Source organism: Hipposideros armiger, unplaced genomic scaffold (genome assembly GCF_001890085.2).
Source record: "Hipposideros armiger isolate ML-2016 unplaced genomic scaffold, ASM189008v1 scaffold_6, whole genome shotgun sequence".
Taxonomy (NCBI): Eukaryota; Metazoa; Chordata; class Mammalia; order Chiroptera; family Hipposideridae; genus Hipposideros; species Hipposideros armiger.
In genome coordinates, this window is record NW_017731356.1 from 6,477,264 (window position 1) to 6,498,067 (window position 20,804).

Here is a 20,804-nt window from a genome sequence, read left to right on the forward strand (position 1 = left end):
CCCCCCCCCCCCCGCCAAAACAGTGATTTTTAAAGGCAGAGTAGTATCCTATTGTTTGGATGGACTGTACTGTTTTGCTATTGTAAGTAATGCTGTCATTATCATTTTTTTTAATCCTTGTGTGTGAACATACGTCTTAGATTATTTCCTTACAATAATTCCCAGAAGTGAAATGACAGGGTCGGAAAATGGGAACATTCTTGGCAAATGGTGGCCAAATGGCTCTCCAGAATGGTTTTCCAATCTTCTCTCTTCCCAGCAGCGCATGAGTGTGCCTGGTTCTCCGAATGTCACCAGATCTACAGACCATCATGGTTTTCATCTTTGCTAGCATGAGAGACAGACATTTTTATCTTGTCTAAGTTTGCATTTCTTTGAGACTGAACACTTCAAATAATGATTTCTTTTCTTTTGAGTTTCCCCATTTATGTCTTTACACCCCCTCTGGCAGCATTCCAGGTGCCACCTGAGCCCTGCAGAAGCCAAATCTGCGTTTGCTCAGATCCCTGGGTTCCTATGCAGTCGAATCTGAACGGCTCTAGTTACGGGTTGGCCTTTCAGGAGGCCAGTGTGCACTTTCAGCCTGACCTCCAGGCAGGTGCCACTGAGTAAGGGTAGAGGGTGGGGGTGCTTTTGCTGTAGCTCCCCTCCCCCATCGGTAACAATAATAACTCTTAGGATAGCTACCATTTGCGGATGCTTTGTCATGTACGGGCCACCTCTCCTGAGCTTGTACACTTCTCTGCATTTACTCCCCACCTCGCTGTTTGGAGTTTTCCTGCTCTCTCAGGCAACCATACAGCAAGCCCTCTCCTAGCCCTGCACATCTGCCTCATGGGCTCTCACCCTTGGCATGGGTGGCCTCTGGAAAGCTAGGGACATCCCCCATCCAGATTTTTGTCATCTTGGCACCTGATTGAGAGCGTGATGGAAACGAGAGTGGACTGTGAGGAGAGGTTGAAAAATGTGCTGGGAAGACGCGCGTGACGCGTTCGTTCCCAGGAGCGTTGCCCCTCTCCGTGCCTAATGTGTAGAAAGCTTGGGCTCATAGATAAAAGGCTGGGCCTAATCCTGTCTTTAAGGAAAGTTATCTGGAGCCGCTGAGAAACAGCTCCCAACCTTCTTTTTTTTACTCTCCTGCTCTTCCTGCTGACACAGCCCTGCTCTGCCAGGTTGCATGGCCTTTGATGGATGGCCTATCTCCTCCTCCTGGGCCTTTTGTTCCCCTCACGCTGAGATAGGGGGGAATTGGGGGGATGGGGAGCCGGGTAAGTGGTTCTGCAGAAGGCAGCAGATGGACGCGTGTGGGGAGGCACAGGCATAACATCCTGAGAAAGGACCTGGCCTTGTAACAGCTTGATTTATGGTCATGACCTAACCTGGCCCCGTTTTTAGCTCATTTGCCTCCTAAAAACAAATTTGCACCACACAGCATGTTTTTTCAGTTACCAGAGCTGATGACACTGTGCGTGACTCCTCTGTTATGTGGAAGAGAAACTCACCTTCCTGGAAGTTGACGGGCCTGCTTGGAGAAGCAGGCCTCTCACCCCTGACTGTTCTCTTCCCGGAGGTGCAGAGAACAACCATGGGGCTTTCCTGGAAGTGAGGATTCTCGGCCGTGACTGTGCCAAGGGCAGCATGTCTGCCTGAACTTTATCTTCTGCCTCCTTGGCCTGTTGTTAAATGATCTCCTCTGTGAAACTCTGCCATGGGTAGGTGTTCCCTCCAGGATGGGGCTTAGAAAAGCTCTCAAAAAGTTTGACCACATGTACTGTAGTGACATGCATAGGACCCAGAAGGAAGCAGCTTATGGTGATGACTGGGGAAGGGCACAGCTTATGTCATAGGAAAGCGTAAGCGCCTGTAGCTGCACGGTGGAGGATGTTCGGTCCCTTTTGCATCATTCCTGTAGGTCAGGTGACATTGCAGGGTTATTGGGGGCCCCCAAGACTGGTGGGAAGCGCTCCTTCTGGGAGTCAAGACCCTCATGACTCAGTTTGACCTCAGGAGCAGACTGGGTGCCACGCAGGAGCTAGGAGCTGTTCCTTCCTTGACTGCATGGAAAATTCACAGGTGTCTAAGACAGGCTCGCATCACTGAGGAAGCCTCATATTGTTGGCTGGATAAGAAAACAGCAGTGGGACCGTGAGGCTCAGCATGCTGCTGAGATCCCTTGGACTAGGGCAGCCGAGGAAGGCTTCAAGGTCAAGGTGCTATTAAGGCTAAGTTTTGAAGGATGTGCCAGATGGGACTATTTCAGACAGAGGGAGCGATACGATATTCCTTACGGGGCCAAGACTGTCCTTGGGTTGGTGTTCGAAAAGTGACGTGTTGACTAGAGAGCAGGAATTCGAGAGGTATAACGTGGGAGAAGGAAGTCTTACTACATCTTTCTCTAAAGTCTCTCAGGGATATGTTTTGGCTTTTCCATTTATTTCAACACTGAAATAAGTTCACATAATGTTCCTGAAACACAGACCCTCCTCTGCTTTGAGGAAGAAAAGGGTATACGATGCTCTTTTCTCCTCTGTTAGTGCCATAAAATGAGAATGCCAAGGACAGGTTGATTCCTGGTAGTTCTCAGAAGATTCTTTTTTTCCTCCCTTTATACTGACTTATATAACTACCGGGGTGAGTGCTGCTTCTCTCTGCATTACGATGCCAGGAGCACCACTGAAGCATCGTTCCCTTTCTCTGATATTATGGTCACAAGGCTTCATTCTGTCAAAACCAACTGACAGAAGATTCCAGTAGGGAAGGAGATGAGCAATCAGGGCAGTTTGATCAGATCTGTTGCAAGGCGGGAGGTGCTCCTTTCTGGACCATCTCACTTCCCTTTTCATTACATTCCCTCCTAATACAGAGCCCTACTTCTCCAGATACACACCTAGTGGGGAAACCAAGAGAAAGGCCAGTGGACATGGAAGTCACTGGCTTGGAAGTGGGTTTTCAGCTGCGTGCTCTTCACTTTCTCCAGTCTTCTCCCACCTTCGTCCATGGGCCAGGCTTTGGCTAAGAAGCTTCCCCTTCCTCTAGAATTGATTATTGAGTGTTACATGTTACAGAAAACCCTGTAGGGCCACCCAGAAATTTTGCCAAATGTTCAGTGAGGCAGCCTGTCCGCTTAGGGACATGGAACTACAACCACTGGGCTAGCCAGCCTGTTCTCTGCAAACTATTCCCAGAAGTGGATGTTAGCCTGTCCATGTTTTATGAGAATCAGAACCCAGGCACCTTCCAGAAGTGGCCTGCAGATTTCTTCACCAGCCCTTACTGTTTTTCTTGCTCCCAAACAACTTAGAATATTTGAAGGATTTTAGCAGAGTAGAAAGAGCATGGGATTTTTTGGTTGAACAGACCTGGTTTCAGTCTGGGTCTCTGGCCTTTCCTACATGTCAGACTGTGGACATCTTCCTGAATTCTATGATCCTCAGTGTTTTGGTCTCTGAGGGAGGATAGTAAAATTCAGCTCGAACATTTCTGAAAGGGTTTAATAAGGCTGACAACTTATCCAGCATCTGAATCATAGAAGATATTTAATAAAAGGTAGGTTAAGTCCCTTTATCGCTTCCTTGCATAAGCGGCAGACCTCCTGGGTACAAAGAAAGAACCCCCCAAAAATGGAAAGAAGCAGGATTCCTCCCTGCAGGGGCCACATTTAAGAATTTCCTCACTAAACAGTTTGTAACACTCAAACTATGATGTTCACCATTATTAGAATATTTCATAATCACTTGGGGAGACTGTAGCCCACTTTGAGAGAAGGCTTTTCTCCGTGAGGGAAGTTAACTCTATTAATTTAAAACGTTTGCAGCTGATAATAGCAGAGGCTGCATACAAATGATGTTTCTTGAAGACCCACAGGAGAAGATAAAGCTGTGTGGAGCTACCCAGGGTCTCTAAATAAGAGCTTTGGAGTTGAGAGCAGGAATAGAATGAACAAGAAGGGCTCCCTCAATTTATTCCCCCTTTCTCTCCAAACTTAAATACAATGTAAGGTTCAATTTAGTAAACATCGATGCATAATGGAAGCCAGTTCCAAGCAAGAGCTAAAAGAATGACTCTTAAAAGTTTGAAGATGACATAGTCCAAATGTTTGGCTTCAATACCACCACCATTTTTCGAGTTACATCAGTCGATCTGATTTTTTTTCTAACCCATGGGCTATCATTGTTCAGTTTGGTGTTGAGTGATTCCATAAATCATATTGATGATCTGATCCCTCTGTTCCTCCCAAGAATGTGGCTTTGATGAGTAAACAACAGTTATAACGTGTTTGCTTCTATCACATGTACATCCAAAGTTATAAAAATCTCAATGTTGCACAAGCTCAGAGTTTGACCACATATAATGTGTTGGCTTAGACTGTGTTGCTTTTGTCAGCTTCACTCTGCTAGACTGAGAAGAAAGAGAAGTCTCCTAAATGTGGGGATTTGGTCATTTTCTTCGGAGACAAAGTCCATCTTGCTCCTGCTTGATGGAGATGGGGAGCAGGGCTGGGGGCCCCCCTGAGAGCGTGTGATGAGCTGTGCAGGCTGCTCTGTGATCCCAGTTTCTGGCTGAAGGACGCTGAAGAGCAGATCTGGGCTGGAGGTTATTTCACAGGCACAGTTGGCCGCTGGGTGCTCAACACAGATAATATAAAGGCTCAAAACCCAGGGTGGAGGCACCATTTATTCCCCTGCCCACAACCTTTTTTAAGAACTTAATTTTTTTAGAGCCATATTTTTGTTTACAACAAAACTGAGAAGAAGGTACAGAGATTTCCCACGTATGCCCTGCTCCCACACACACATAGCCTCCTACAATGAACATCACTCACCAGAGTGGTACCATTTTTTTTTTAACCAAGGATGAAAATACTTTGACACATCATAATCACTCAAAGTTTATAGTTCACTTGAGGGCCAACTCTTGGTGTTGTACATTCTACGGGTTTGGACAAAGGCAAAACGACATATATCCATCAGTATATCATACAGATTCTTTTCACTGTCCCTATTCATTTCTCTCTGCCCACCCCTGGCAACCCCTAATCATTTTATTGTCTTCATACTTTTGCCTTTTCCAGAATGTCAGATAGTTGGAATCCTACAGTACGTAGCCTTTTCAGATTGGCTTCTTTCACTGAGTAATATGCATTTACGTTTCCTCCTTGTCTTTTCATGGCTTGATAGTTCATTTATTTTTAGTATTGAATAATATTCCATTGTCTGGATATGCCAGTGTATTCATCCATCACCTACAGAAGGGCATGTTGGTTGCTTTCAAGATTTGGCAATTATGAAGAAGCTGCTCCAAATATGTGCAGATTTTTGCATAGACAGAGTTTTTGACTCCTCTGGGTAAATGCCAAGGAGCGTGATTGCTGGATTGAATGGTAAGAATATGTTTAGTTTTGTAAGAAACTGCCAAGCTGTCTTCCAAAGTGGCTGTCCCATTCTGCATTCCCACCAGCGATGAATGAGAGTTCCTGTGGCTCCACGTCCTTGTCAGAACTTGGTGCTGACAGTGTTCTGGATTTTGGCTGTTCTAATAGGTGTGCAGTGGTGTCTCACTGTTATTTTTATTTGCAGTTCCCTGATGACCTATGATATGGAGCACCTTTTCATATGTTTATTTGCTGCTTGTATATCTTCTTTGGTGAGATGTCTGTTATAGTCTTTGGCCCATTTTGAAATTGAGTTGTTTTCTTATTGTTAAGTTTTAATGGTTCTTTATATATTTTGGATTAACAATCCTTTATCAGATATATGGTCCTTTATATATTTTGGATAATGGTCCTTGATCAGATATATCTTTTGCAAGTGTTTTCTCCCAGTCTGTGTGGCTTGTCTTCTAGTTCTCTTGATAGTGGCTTTAGCAGAGCAATAGTGTTTACTCTTAATCAAGTCCAGCTTATAAATTATATCTTTTATGGAGAGTGTCTTGGTGTTGTAGCTAAAAAGCGATCACTATACCCAAGGTCATTTAGGTTTCCTCCTGTGTTGTCTTCTGGGAGTTTTATAGTTTTGCATTTTATATTTATGATCTATTTTGAGTTAATGTTGGTGAAGGATTAAGATGTGTGTCTAGATGATGATGATGATGATGATGATGATTTACAAGTGAATTTTCAGTTGTCCCATGACCATTTGTTGAAGAAATTATCTTTGCTCCATTGTATTGCTTTTGCTCCTGGTCAAAGATCAGTTGACTGTACCCATGGGGGTCTATTTTTGCAGTCTCTACTCTGTTCCATTAATCTATTTGTCTATTTTTNAGAGTCTCTCAATGTTGCTCAAGGTCATAAGGTTATTAAGTGTGGTTGGTCTAGTGCAGGGGTGTCAATCAAACTGGCGGCCCACGGGCCGCTTGCGGCCCTCAAGGTAATTTTTTGTGGCCCACAATGCTCTGAAATAAAATGAAAATAGAAAAAATTGTTATGAAGAAAATAGCGCTTAGGGTAGATCGAGGCAACACCATACACACAATTCCTTCGTTAACCCTTTAACTACTGAAGACGAGTATACAAAAAATTACCTCGAGGGCCGCATGCGGCCCATGGACCACCAGTTTGACACCACTGGTCTAGTGGATCTCACTCCACGTCTGCTCAATACACTAGAAGAGTATTAACCACCTCCTTGATTCTCAGTTGGCTGCTGGCCTGGCTCCCCTTGGCCATTTGTGGGTCTGGATACAGGTCTTGGAAATCTGGGAATTAGGCAGGGTCGTCTTGGGGGAGCCTCCTGAGGCCCCTGAAGGCATTGTCCACCCTCTCTGGAAGGCGCACAGAACTTCAGCTTGGCTATCCAGGTAGCCTTTTTCTGACTCCTGTGATGACCTCTTCAGCAAGTAAATAGCTAACCGCCCAGGCAGTGGGGGACCGATGCCTAGAGTCATGTTGCTTTTGGCTGCAGTGATGAAGGAAGCTTCCTTGGGGATGAAACTTCTGCTTCCTCAGACTTATTTCAGGTCAATGGCAGAGCCGGGCCAGTGTCCTCACAGCTCTAGGCTTCACAGTGGCCCAAGCTCTTTGCTTTCTAGACTTTTCCAAGCAGTGCAGAATTCCTTTAAATAACCTCCAGGTTATTTCTGTTGCTATATAGAAATGGAAATAGTTGGTGTACTATTTACTAGCTTATTTCTGTCCTTACATTATCATTAATTATTCCAATATTCTAACATCATCATTGCAATTTTCTAACAAACACATCTGGGTAGGACACCATCGGCCATGTCCTATCTCCTGATTTGTCATCCAGCGTGTAAAGTCAGAACCGGTTTAACTCTTGTTCAATGTCCTATGTGATCTATTCCAACTGACATGTTCGTACCTGATTTTAATTTTACCAATGCTTTACATGCAATGTATAATTCTTAATTAGTCTAGTCAACAAATATTTATTGAGTATCTACTATGTGTGAGACTCCACTGTAGGATTGGAGATACAACTGCAAACAAGATAAAAATTCCTTAATAATGGCTTATATTGTTGGAATCTTTACCATGATCATGCTTTACTTGTATTTGATCTCAAACGAAGTCACTATCACTATCAGTTTCGTTTTACAGATGACAGGACTGATTGAGAGAGATTGTTTATCGCAGAAAACTTGTTAACTATAAAAATTAAATCTTTTCCCCCTGAATCTGCACTTGTGAAAATAAGCACATATATGTTATTTTCTACAATTTGGATCAGAATGAGTATAATTGAAATATAGCACTGTATAAGGTATACAGAATAACGACTTGATGTATTATAAAATGATTACTACAGTAAGTTTAGTTAATATCCATGGTCTTATATAGATTAAAAAAACCAAAAAGAGTTGTTTTCCTTGTGCTGAGAACTTTTAGGATGTACTCTCTTATCAACTTTCAAATATACCAAACCTCAGTGTTAACTAGAGTCATGTTATACATTCCATCCCCAGGACTTATTTACCTTATAACTGGAAGTTTTTCTCTNGGCTTCGGGGGCCCTGCTGAAAGCGTGCGTTTCTAGCATTGTTTTTTCTGATTCTGGAGACAAAAGATGGTACACACAGCCTCCCAATAAGATCTCCATCACCCACTAGACATTACTGTGCTTTTGTGAAGTACTAGGCATTGTGTTCAGTAACTGGTGACACAGAGGTGACTAGGACAAGAGACAGCGCTCACAGAACTCTATCTGTGGAGCAGATAGCTGTGTCCATAGCTGAAATGCACCTGAAGACATATGTACCAAGTGCTTGAGGCACCTGGACAGCTTAGCCTACGGAGGAAGCCAGGGGATCACCCCAGAGAAGAAAGAAGGTTTACCTAGATAGAAGCTATTCTGCAGCAGTTATCCATGAGCGCTCTTCCTGTAGTGTTATACTGTTATAGTGTTTATAAAAAGGTTCACATTCGAACTAGGGTGTAGTGTTGGTGGGAGGTGGGAGTGCTGGACCTCAGCTCCAACCGGACACCTAGATGGCTGCCTTTGTGTTTGTTGGTCACAATTTGCATAGAAATTCATGGTGTCCCTGTGTGTGGGCAGTAAGTTAACACCAATGAATAGGTTGGACAATAGTTCTGGCATGTGATGTCAAGGATTGAGTGTAAGATTGGGAATAAGGGGATGCAGTTGAATTCTAGAGTCCTTACTACTTAATGAGCTATGCAAGTTGTGCAAGTCACTGTCTGAAACACAGACGTCTTGTCTGTAAAATGCGGATGATTGCAATAATACTTTGTTACCTATATGCTAGGGTTGTTTTGTGAATCAAATGAAAGAAAGCACAGGAAAATGCTTGGTAACTAAAGTTTTCAATGCATAAAAATAGTTCTAAACTATTGGGTTGTCGGAAAAGCCATGACACATTTTTGCAACGAAAGACATAGAAAAAAATACGTCATGACTTTTCCGACAACCCAATAGCATTAGTTAATATTGTCATCATTAGAGCTGACCGATGGGAAGCCTTTGTCTACATAATAATACGCAGGAACTGATCACATTACCAGAAATATTCACACAGGAAAGATTCTGTTTGAGTTTGGTTTTTAGATTTTGATAACCCTAAGCAGAAGCTAAACCTCACTAATAGCAGTGGTTGGCAACTCTTAGGATCTCCAAAAAGAAAGGAGAATCTGGGCTTTTTCTCATTTGTCTGCTAGTTAATTACAACAGCTCACTGCCCTGACTGAGAGAGCTGTCTTTCAAGGTACCCGGGCACCGTTCTCCTGAGTGTGGCTCTTTATCTCTCTAAATCCCTACTGCCACTGCCCTTATAACTTATTCCACTGACTGCCTGCAGAGTTGCCATGGTAACTCATCCCTTTTTCTCTGTAGACCCAGAAGTATTTCAAATCTTTTTACCCCTGCATGCAAAACTCACTTTGTGGAATCAAATGAACTATGTACACTTTTTGATAGTTAAAAATATTTACATCAAGGTAACATTCATGGTTTAAAATATCAAATTGTACGAAAATAAGTAAGAAAAAAATGATAGTCCCTTGCTTAACTCTTCCCATCCTTTTTCACTCTTTAGCTTTGTTCCCATATTTAATTATTTTACCTGTCTGTTCTTGCGATTACCCCTGTAACTCCAAATATTCTATTACCTGATTCATCAGTTTTAAACATTATGTGTTGGCTTGCTCTTATGATAAAGATGAGACTTTAGCTCTTTCATTGTTCCCTCCCGGTCCCCTCCATCTGTCTAATATAGTTATTTTACTATTTTTAGTTGAATCAAATACAATATCATGAATATGAAATATATTTTTGTTGCAGAACAAACTATTCTATTATTATATATTTTTTCTGGCATAGTTTCTTCCTACTCTCCCTCTGCTCCTTGAGTCTCTATTTCCTCCCTCCCTTTTTAATTTATTTCCCTCCCTCTTTTCTTCCTCTCCTTCCTTCCTTCCTTCCTTCCTTCCTTCCTTCCTTCCTTCTTTCCTTCCTTCCTCCTCCTCCTCTTCTTTTTTAATATATCTAATGTCTTTGTTTTTAAATACTTGGGAGTTCTCCCTTCTAGTTCATTCTCTTTTACTCTCCACTTTCAGTCTTGACCATTTATCTTTAGATCTGCTGCACAGTTGTCATCTTGGAACATCTATTTACTGCTTTTTTTTTAAATTGGAGCCACTGTGTCCTAAATTGCATGAATATCTTAATTTACGACCTTATTTTACTAGAAAACATCCTTAAGTAACTTTCTAAGAAAGGGTGTTTTAGGTAACTTCTTCTGAAAATGCGTTACCCAAAATGTTTTTATTTTGCCTTTACACAATACTGATAGTTTGTCTTGGCGTAAAATTTGGGTTGTAAAACATTATCTCTCAGACTTTTGAAGAAATGTATTAATTGTCTCTAGCTTCTACTCTAATAGTTGTGTGTATTTTTAGAGGTGGAATTTTTTTTCTTTTAAAAATTGTTTAGAATCTTAAGCTTGTTATTTTAGGGATATTATGATGTATATTTTTTAGGGTTGGCCTTTTATTCTGCTTTTGTTGGACACTCAGTGGTCCTTTCGATTTCAACACTCAATGGCCCTCACTTCTGTCAAGTTCTATTAAATTATTACTTTGATTTTTTTTAAATTTAGTTTTCTCTGTTCTCTTTTTCCACCCTGAATCTTCTAAAGATAGAACCCTGAATATATTCTCTATCTTTTTCCTCTCATATGATCTATCTCCTTGNGTTGTATGAATTTTATGATGAATAAAACTTGAGTTCAATAACTTTAATACATTTTTTTTCAAATTTCGGGCCCCAAAATTAAGGTGCATCTTCTACATGGGAGTGTCTTTTATATGGGGAAATACAGTACATTCTTTAAATGATAAAAAATCAGGTCAGATCGTCAGTAAAGTGGCCACCTGTACTTTAATAGCCAGAGGGAGAAGGAGACGCTTGGTGGTCTGCACCTGCTTTCCTTTCTAGCCTTCGTAGTGGTGGAGTTGGCTCAGGCTGGCTCACCAGAGCCGACGGTACATGTCTCTTCCAAACCCCATGTTCACTGACATCATATTGGTAACTTAAAATTGGCCATTGGAGGAACATTTATACCACAGAAATTGGCAAATGCTATACAAATCAGGCCTTTTTCTTTTTTTTCTTCAGAGGACCAGTTGTTGAACATTTACCAGCATGACACTGGTTTATATTTAATTTGTCCTTCTCTTTGCTATCTCATTATCAAACACCTTTTCAGCATCATAGTCAATGCTTATTAATAACTTTGTATGAGTTAGGCAGTGTGCTCAGATCCGTCACCTGTGTTCTTTTATTCAATTCTTACAACAACCTCATGAGGTAGGTCTGTGATCTCAGCTTATGGTCCAGTGATGGACAGATTTGTTTTGACAGGTACAATTTGCAAATGAGTAAACTGAGGCTCAGCAAGATGATATGAGTTTTCCGAGGTCACATAGCATGTAAGTGGCAGACTAGGGACAGGAGCGTTAGGCTTGCTCATGCTTGTAGCCACCATGCACTGTGCTCTACTCCACCACAGAAAACATTCCTGGGTTCAGTTCTGCCACCCAGCCTGACACCAGACCACTCACAGCCTCAGTAGCTTCATTGATATAATGAGGCTGCTAATGATACTCTTGCTTAGCTCATAGGATAGCTTTACTGGTTAAGTGATACTTTATATAAATTGCTTTGGAAAACTCAAGTACTACATAAATGGGAGAGTTATGTGCTAAGAAGTGAAGGGAAAAATATATATAAAAAGAACACTGTATCCCAGTTTAGAAGACTTAGTGAAGTGAATATTTTATATAAATGCAGGTTCTAAGAAATCTTGCAGTAAATATTTCTGGGTGAACTGGCAGAACCTTTCATCTGGGATTTCTTTGGCTTTACATCCCCTAACTCCCCCAGACATTCTGACTGATAATCAATGTGGTCCTACTTTCATGGGCAGAATTGGATGGTGATGTTTTCTAGGAATCAAATTATTAACAGGATGGGTCAGTGCTGGAAAGTTGATGTTTAGTCACTTTAGGGAGAATTTCTGCCATATTATATCCATATTTTAATAAAGAGGTTCTTTTGCTGTTCCCATAAGCTACTTATATTTCCAACAGGCAGCATATTTCATTATAGTTATTTAATAGGCTTTATCTTCTGCACTGTACTGAGCTCTCCATGATGTCAAAAAATCACATGATCCATATAGAAATCCCTAGCACCAAGTACTGAGGTTGGCAGCTCATATTGCTTCATAAATATCTACTGAGCAATGAGCGCATGGGTCCTCTTGTGGTATTCATGTATTTCTTGTGCCACCTTTGTCCATCTGCAAGCTTTGGAAATTTTCTTAGATGTCTTAATTGCAGTTGGACCTAGTATGCAATGCAAGGCCCATAACCATAGTAAGTTCTATGCTACAGTTACTCTGCGTGCTCCCAGGATATCAGAGGCATTTGGCAAAATGTACAAAATCCTCCACATATTTCATAATTTAGACAGCCCAAGCTCCTTACTGTGGTATAAAGAACTATCTTGACCTGTTTCACCCCAGGTACCTTTGTCCCAGCTGTCCCGAATATGTAGATTGATCTCCTGCAATTCTTTTGCCTGGTCACCTCTTATATACTCTTCAGGAGTAGGTTTTCATCCCCTCAGGAAATCCTGTCTGAAATATGGGTTGAGATTCAGGCCTGATTTTACTCCCCTATATAGCCCTTGATCGGAGTTTTGATATTGTATTGAAGTAATTTCCAATATTTCTCACTTCCTCATGAGACTCCTCAAGGGCAAAGACGACCTTTTCTTCCAAAGCTGAGAAGCATGTCTGTGTCTGGCATGAATGGAGTGTTCTGTAAATGTTCGATGAACGGAAATCACTGATTCCAAGTGGAGCTCCTTTTACCAGGAGGAGCATGAGAGTGAGACGAAATGCGAACCCTTTGTGGTTTAGTAGAGTGACAGCCCTTCTAGTAACCAAGCATGATTCTCTTCTTACCAGCTATGGGGTTGAGCTTGGATCATTCAGATTATGGATTGACTATTGGGGATAACTCTTTGAGCACAGACTGCAATTCAGCCTAACTGTAGACTGGTTTATTCCGTTTTAAGGGAGGAGAGAATAAAATAATTGTCCATTCACCTCCTCCAGATTAGAGGAAAGGAGCTATATGTTAGCGGAGACTACTGGGAGGAGATGGTGGGTTCATGACCAACTGCCTTCAGGATTCCTCTTTCGTCCGTGGCCGTGTTATATATGATCTTACTACTCATTCCGGATTCCAACTTATTAAACAGCTAGTTAGCTACAGGTGTTCCTTTGTTCATTCAGTTGGACTTAATAGCCTTGTGCCTGCAGTGAGCAACGTGATGAGGTAGCGTGGTGAGGACCTCCACCCATCTGGGAAAGTGCCAGTCTGTACTGTGGTGGGCACGATTGGCTATAGAACAGTCATTCTTATAACGGACTTGAGTGATTTTTCTGTCTAAGACTGTGGGGCAATGCCATTTTGTCTACTCTGGGAACAACTGTTCTCTGTGGATGGGTGTCCTGGCCCTTAGAGAGACACTGGAGGGAATAACGGGCTGGCAAAGGAAAGGGACAAGGATCAGGGAGAGAAAGCATGGGCTCACAGTCAGCATAAGGAGCATTTGTGACAAAGTGCCAGAGGATGGTTGCCACTTGCATTAGATATCTCCTTTACAGCTTCCAATTTGGTTATTTAAAAACATTAAAATGAGTTAAATTTGATGGAATCTCAAATCAGATTCCTTTTAGTGGTAGATGTTGCCAGAGCGGGCTGATACAGGGTACTGGACAGGCATCTCAGGTGGGAAATCGGTGTCACTTAATTTTTTTCTCATTAAAAGTCTCCGTTCTTGCTATTCACATGTGTTTTCTTCTCCCTTTCTCCATTCCTCTTTGCATCTGGTATTTCTCCCCTCGATTCTTCCCTCTTTCCCAGGTGTGTTTGATAACTGCTCCCACACAGTCAGTGACAAGGGCTGGGCCCTGGGGATCCGCTCAGGGAAGGACATCGGAAGGGAAGATCCTCGCTTCTTCTTCTCCCTTCGCACCGACCGCGTGAAGAAAGCCACGATTGTGATTGGCCGCAGTCGCTACCAACCAGGCACGTGGACACACGTGGCAGCCACTTACGATGGCCGGCGTATGGCCCTGTATGTGGATGGCACTCAGGTGGCTAGTAGTCTAGACCAGTCTGGTCCATTGAACAGCCACTTCATGGCATCTTGCCGCTCTTTGCTTCTGGGTGGAGATAGCTCTGAGAAAGGGCGCTATTTCCGTGGACACCTGGGCACGCTGGTCTTGTGGTCAACGGCCCTGTCACAAAGCCACCTGCAGCACAGTCCTCAGCATCCAAGCATGGGGGAGGAGCTGACCACCCTGATCCTGACAGCCAGTTTTGAGCCCCTGGAAGAACAGTGGGCCCCCTTTAGAGATGAGAGGTACCCACAGCTCGAGGTTCTCCAGGGCTTTGAGCCAGAGCCGGAGATCCTGTCACCGTTGCAGCCCCCACTCTGTGGGCAAACGGCTTGTGACAACGTAGAACTGATCTCCCAGTACAACGGGCACTGGCCCCTTCGGGGGGAGAAGGCGATACGCTACCAGGTGGTGAACATCTGCGACGATGAGGGCCTGAACCCCACCGTGAGTGAGGAGCAGATCAGCCGGCAGCACGAGGCTCTGAATGAAGCCTTTGGCCGCTACAACATCACGTGGCAGCTGAGCGTGCACCGGGTCCACAACTCCACCCTGCGCCACCGGGCTGTGCTGGTCAACTGTGAGCCCAGCAAGATCGGCAATGACCACTGTGACCCTGAGTGTGAGCACCCGCTCACGGGCTACGACGGGGGCGACTGCCGCCTGCAGGGCCGGTGCTACTCCTGGAACCGCAGGGACGGGCTCTGCCACGTGGAGTGCAACAACATGCTGAATGACTTTGACGATGGGGACTGCTGTGACCCTGAGGTGGCTGATGTGCACAAGACCTGCTTCGACCCTGACTCACCCAAGAGGTAAGGGACTTAGGGCTTCGGGGGCCCTGATGAAAGCGTGCGTTTCTAGCATTGTTTTTTCTGATTCTGGAGACAAAAGATGGTACACACAGCCTCCCAATAAGATCTCCATCACCCACTAGACGTTACTGTGCTTTTGTGAAGTACTAGGCATTGTGTTCAGTAACTGGTGACACAGAGGTGACTAGGACAAGAGACAGCGCTCACAGAACTCTATCTGTGGAGCAGATAGCTGTGTCCATAGCTGAAATGCACCTGAAGACATATGTACCAAGTGCTTGAGGCACCTGGACAGCTTAGCCTACGGAGGAAGCCAGGGGATCACCCCAGAGAATAAAGAAGGTTTACCTAGATAGAAGCTATTCTGCAGCAGTTATCCATGAGCGCTCTTCCTGTAGTGTTATACTGTTATAGTGTTTATAAAAAGGTTCACATTCGAACTAGGGTGTAGTGTTGGTGGGAGGTGGGAGTGCTGGATCTCAGCTCCAACCGGACACCTAGATGGCTGCCTTTGTGTTTGTTGGTCACAATTTGCATAGAAATTCATGGTGTCCCTGTGTGTGGGCAGTAAGTTAACACCAATGAATAGGTTGGACAATAGTTCTGGCATGTGATGTCAAGGATTGAGTGTAAGATTGGGAATAAGGGGATGCAGTTGAATTCTAGAGTCCTTACTACTTAATGAGCTATGCAAGTTGTGCAAGTCACTGTCTGAAACACAGACGTCTTGTCTGTAAAATGCGGATGATTGCAATAATACTTTGTTACCTATATGCTAGGGTTGTTTTGTGAATCAAATGAAAGAAAGCACAGGAAAATGCTTGGTAACTAAAGTTTTCAATGCATAAAAATAGTTCTAAACTATTGGGTTGTCGGAAAAGCCATGACACATTTTTGCAACGAAAGACATAGAAAAAAATACGTCATGACTTTTCCGACAACCCAATAGCATTAGTTAATATTGTCATCATTAGAGCTGACCGATGGGAAGCCTTTGTCTACATAATAATACGCAGGAACTGATCACATTACCAGAAATATTCACACAGGAAAGATTCTGTTTGAGTTTGGTTTTTAGATTTTGATAACCCTAAGCAGAAGCTAAACCTCACTAATAGCAGTGGTTGGCAACTCTTAGGATCTCCAAAAAGAAAGGAGAATCTGGGCTTTTTCTCATTTGTCTGCTAGTTAATTACAACAGCTCACTGCCCTGACTGAGAGAGCTGTCTTTCAAGGTACCCGGGCACCGTTCTCCTGAGTGTGGCTCTTTATCTCTCTAAATCCCTACTGCCACTGCCCTTATAACTTATTCCACTGACTGCCTGCAGAGTTGCCATGGTAACTCATCCCTTTTTCTCTGTAGACCCAGAAGTATTTCAAATCTTTTTACCCCTGCATGCAAAACTCACTTTGTGGAATCAAATGAACTATGTACACTTTTTGATAGTTAAAAATATTTACATCAAGGTAACATTCATGGTTTAAAATATCAAATTGTACGAAAATAAGTAAGAAAAAAATGATAGTCCCTTGCTTAACTCTTCCCATCCTTTTTCACTCTTTAGCTTTGTTCCCATATTTAATTATTTTACCTGTCTGTTCTTGCGATTACCCCTGTAACTCCAAATATTCTATTACCTGATTCATCAGTTTTAAACATTATGTGTTGGCTTGCTCTTATGATAAAGATGAGACTTTAGCTCTTTCATTGTTCCCTCCCGGTCCCCTCCATCTGTCTAATATAGTTATTTTACTATTTTTAGTTGAATCAAATACAATATCATGAATATGAAATATATTTTTGTTGCAGAACAAACTATTCTATTATTATATATTTTTTATGGCATAGTTTCTTCCTACTCTCCCTCTGCTCCTTGAGTCTCTATTTCCTCCCTCCCTTTTTAATTTATTTCCCTCCCTCTTTTCTTCCTCTCCTTCCTTCCTTCCTTCCTTCCTTCCTTCCTTCCTTCCTTCTTTCCTTCCTTCCTCCTCCTCCTCTTCTTTTTTAATATATCTAATGTCTTTGTTTTTAAATACTTGGGAGTTCTCCCTTCTAGTTCATTCTCTTTTACTCTCCACTTTCAGTCTTGACCATTTATCTTTAGATCTGCTGCACAGTTGTCATCTTGGAACATCTATTTACTGCTTTTTTTTTAAATTGGAGCCACTGTGTCCTAAATTGCATGAATATCTTAATTTACGACCTTATTTTACTAGAAAACATCCTTAAGTAACTTTCTAAGAAAGGGTGTTTTAGGTAACTTCTTCTGAAAATGCGTTACCCAAAATGTTTTTATTTTGCCTTTACACAATACTGATAGTTTGTCTTGGCGTAAAATTTGGGTTGTAAAACATTATCTCTCAGACTTTTGAAGAAATGTATTAATTGTCTCTAGCTTCTACTCTAATAGTTGTGTGTATTTTTAGAGGTGGAAATTTTTTTCTTTTAAAAATTGTTTAGAATCTTAAGCTTGTTATTTTAGGGATATTATGATGTATATTTTTTAGGGTTGGCCTTTTATTCTGCTTTTGTTGGACACTCAGTGGTCCTTTCGATTTCAACACTCAATGGCCCTCACTTCTGTCAAGTTCTATTAAATTATTACTTTGATTTTTTTTAAATTTAGTTTTCTCTGTTCTCTTTTTCCACCCTGAATCTTCTAAAGATAGAACCCTGAATATATTCTCTATCTTTTTCCTCTCATATGATCTATCTCCTTGTTATTTTGTTATTATTTTTTAGAATTTTCCTTGAGTTTATTTTCCAGCTCTCCCATTGAATTGTTTTTATTTTAGCAATCATAGTTTTAAGACTGTTATTATTTGACTTTCTGTATTAATCTATTTTTATTTTAAGGATGCAGCCGTTTTTGATGCTAAAAATGAGATCCATTCTGAATTTTTTTATGCACTATATCAGATTGATCTGTAGTCAAGTTTTCTTTTTCCTTTTCTTTTCCTTAATTCTTCTCTTTCATGTTGCAGGATTTCCTCAAGGGTCTAGAGCTTATTCACAGTAGGAACCTAACTTTTACGTTTACACTTATGATGAACTAAAAAATGAAAAATATCTATGAATCTCCTCTTTTTGAGGAAGAAACCTGAAGATTTCTATGGAGAGGAGAGGTTTTCTCTTTCCCAATTCCCTTATATTTATTTCATTATAGGATTCCCCTCCTGCCTCATCCTCTGCCATGTATTACTTGTTCAAAATTTTTAGGGTTAAAAATATTCAGTGTTTTTAATAACTCTTATTGGCAAGAACAATATTTTGAAAAACAATTATTCCTATGACATGCCAGATACAGTAAGCTAAGCAGAGGGACAAGTAGAAAGAATATATAAAGAGTAAGTGCTAACAACTTAATGGAGGGGTTTAGTAATTTTATCTAAATTTCTTGGGTCTAAGGACAGGCTGAGGCACTAAAAGCAGAGCATGGGGTGTAGACTGCTTTTCTGCTCCACGGCTTGGATCATTGGAAAGGACTTTGGATTCATGGAGACATAGATCTCTGGGATTCCGTGAGGGCTTGTGACGTGGTGTAGTTCTTGCTTGTTTCTGAACTAAATTACCCCTATGCAACATCCTGTTATTACAATTAAATCACAGAACTCAAACTTACAATTCCATTATATTGTGACTCTGAAGGGAATCCAACCTCAACAAATGTTTTGCCAGACATTTATTGAACAAACAGAGTGTGCCAGGCACAGAATCCTACCACTCAGGAGGTCACAGTTTAGTGGGAAATGGGGGCGCACCTATAGATAGATTACTGACATGCAGTTATGATGTTTGGGGTATGAACAATCCTCCTTATTTCTCAAATCCCACTCAACATTCCCCCTTTCCCCACCCCAGCAAGAAACCAGAAATCTAGCCCAAAGACGTTCCTATCCCAAAGACTCTGAGAGGAGCAGAGAGCCTGAGGAGTCAAGCATCAAACATCTGTAACCCAGATGGGCCTATCAAAGGGCGAGTATTTATCAGATTTGGGGCTGGTCAGGAGATATGAATTATAGATACATTACCCAGCCAGTTGAACAGAATTGCTAAGATAGAGGAACTTGGCTTGGGCTGGGAAGGCTACATAGGCCAGATGTCGATTCCTGCATGGTAGCTTCCCTGAGAGATGGTCCACAAGAGCTGAAGAAGGCAGGGGTTGAGAGTCCACCTCGGTAAAATCACAAACGCCATCGATTCCTTGTGGCGCATCCTAGGCGGCCACGCTGAGCGACTCTCTCTGCCAATGGGAAACCAGAGCTCCTGACCGTTTCAGGCCTTAGCTTCTTTTTGGTCATGAACTGTTTCTGCTGTTTTTCTCTCTGAAATTATGTCTCAGAGACGAAGGGTTCCCCGCTGCAGAACCTACTTTCCACCCCTTGTTCCTTCTCTCCTTTTCACATCAGAGTTGAGCTTAGGCTCCAGCCAAATCCCGAGCAGTGTGCTTGCCTCTCTGTTTTGGTTTCTATGTGTCAGATTTCATAATATTGTTATCATGCAGAGAAAAAGAACCAAATAAAAACAAATGGCTGAGCCCAGTTTAAGCAAGCCATCCATCACTTAGTGTCAGACCATGCTGTGAAGCAGACAAAGGGATGCCCTTGTTTTCTGAAGCCTGCGGTGGGCTAAGGTCTCTCTGTGTTGGTGATGCACTGTCTCTTTGCTTTATTCTTCAGATTTTGCTGCTGGGGCATTTGAGGGCAGAAGGAGTACTGTACAAAGACATGTTAGGACATGGCCCACTTCCCTCTAAAAGGGTCCTCAAGAGGGGGGCTGGGAGGGGCCCTGCAGGAGTGAGTGGTGTCTGCAGTTGTACCCTACTGGGTGTGTGTCCCAGGGCAGGAGGGCAGGCGCACGTGACATGAAAGGGAACAAGTGGAGAACGTGGTGCTGCACAGACCTGGATGCTGGGGATTAGCTGTGCTTTGCTCACCTACCCTCTGTGGCTATTGAGGCAAAGGAACGGTTCTGCTGGGCCCCTGCAGTGGCGGGTCTGTTAAACATCAGCCAGGCTTCATTATAGGTCTCGTCTGAAGTTGGGATTCAAAGTTCCCTGCAGCCAAGAAAAACATAACGTGGAGAAAATAAGTGTAAGGCTAGAAGAGGGCAGAGAGCAAAGAAATGGAAGATAAACTTTAAAACTCAACAGCTAGAATACATCTCAATCCCTCCACTTCAAAACACACAAGCAGTGGGAACTCTCAAAAGACAGGTCTCACCTTCTCATACTCATCTCACCTGGCAAAGAGACTAGGAGAGAAGAAATAAGAGAACACCTTACCGGTAAGCTCAGAATGGTTTCCTACAAATAGAAAGGTCTCCTGTTCATTTTCCGTCAGGCCAGTTTCTCCCCAATCCCAAAAGGCACCATATAAGAGAGTAAATGAAATCCACAGTTTCTCTCTTCACCTGGCTCAGTGAACTTTCCTTCCCAGGTGAGAAGGGAGAGGTTGTTTTTCTCCTTTTCATGGTGATTTCTTAGCCAAATAGACAGACTTGTGAGTGAGCCAGGTGGTGTGTCTGGTTTAAAAATATTTCCTCTTAGAACATTTTTAGGAGAGACCCTAGTCTCCAACTACATTCAAGTTCAAGATACTTGGGCATTTTCCTAGGAGTTGGGGTGCTGGCCCTGGTACCCTGGCCAGATGCCAGCCTGTCTCAGATGATTTCACTTAGGGATCCCTTCCTAGAATTTAAGCCTAGGAATCTGAAAAACAGCTGCATGCTTACAAACATTTTCTTTCTTTCTTTCTTTCTTTCTTTCTTTCTTTCTTTCTTTCTTTCTTTCTTTCTTTCTTTCTTTCTTTCTTTCTTTC

The 20,804-nt window shown here is 42.4% G+C and overlaps 1 protein-coding gene across 1 annotated transcript in view; it reads left to right on the forward strand.

The window, feature by feature from the left end:
• Positions 1–20,804, forward strand: part of PAPPA2 (pappalysin 2) — a 224,310-nt gene that overhangs the window by 17,859 nt on the left and 185,647 nt on the right. The window contains exon 2 of the mRNA XM_019646831.1: positions 13,913–14,984. Within this exon, the coding sequence (XP_019502376.1) occupies positions 13,913–14,984 (1,072 nt within the window). The remainder of the gene's footprint in view (positions 1–13,912; positions 14,985–20,804) is intronic.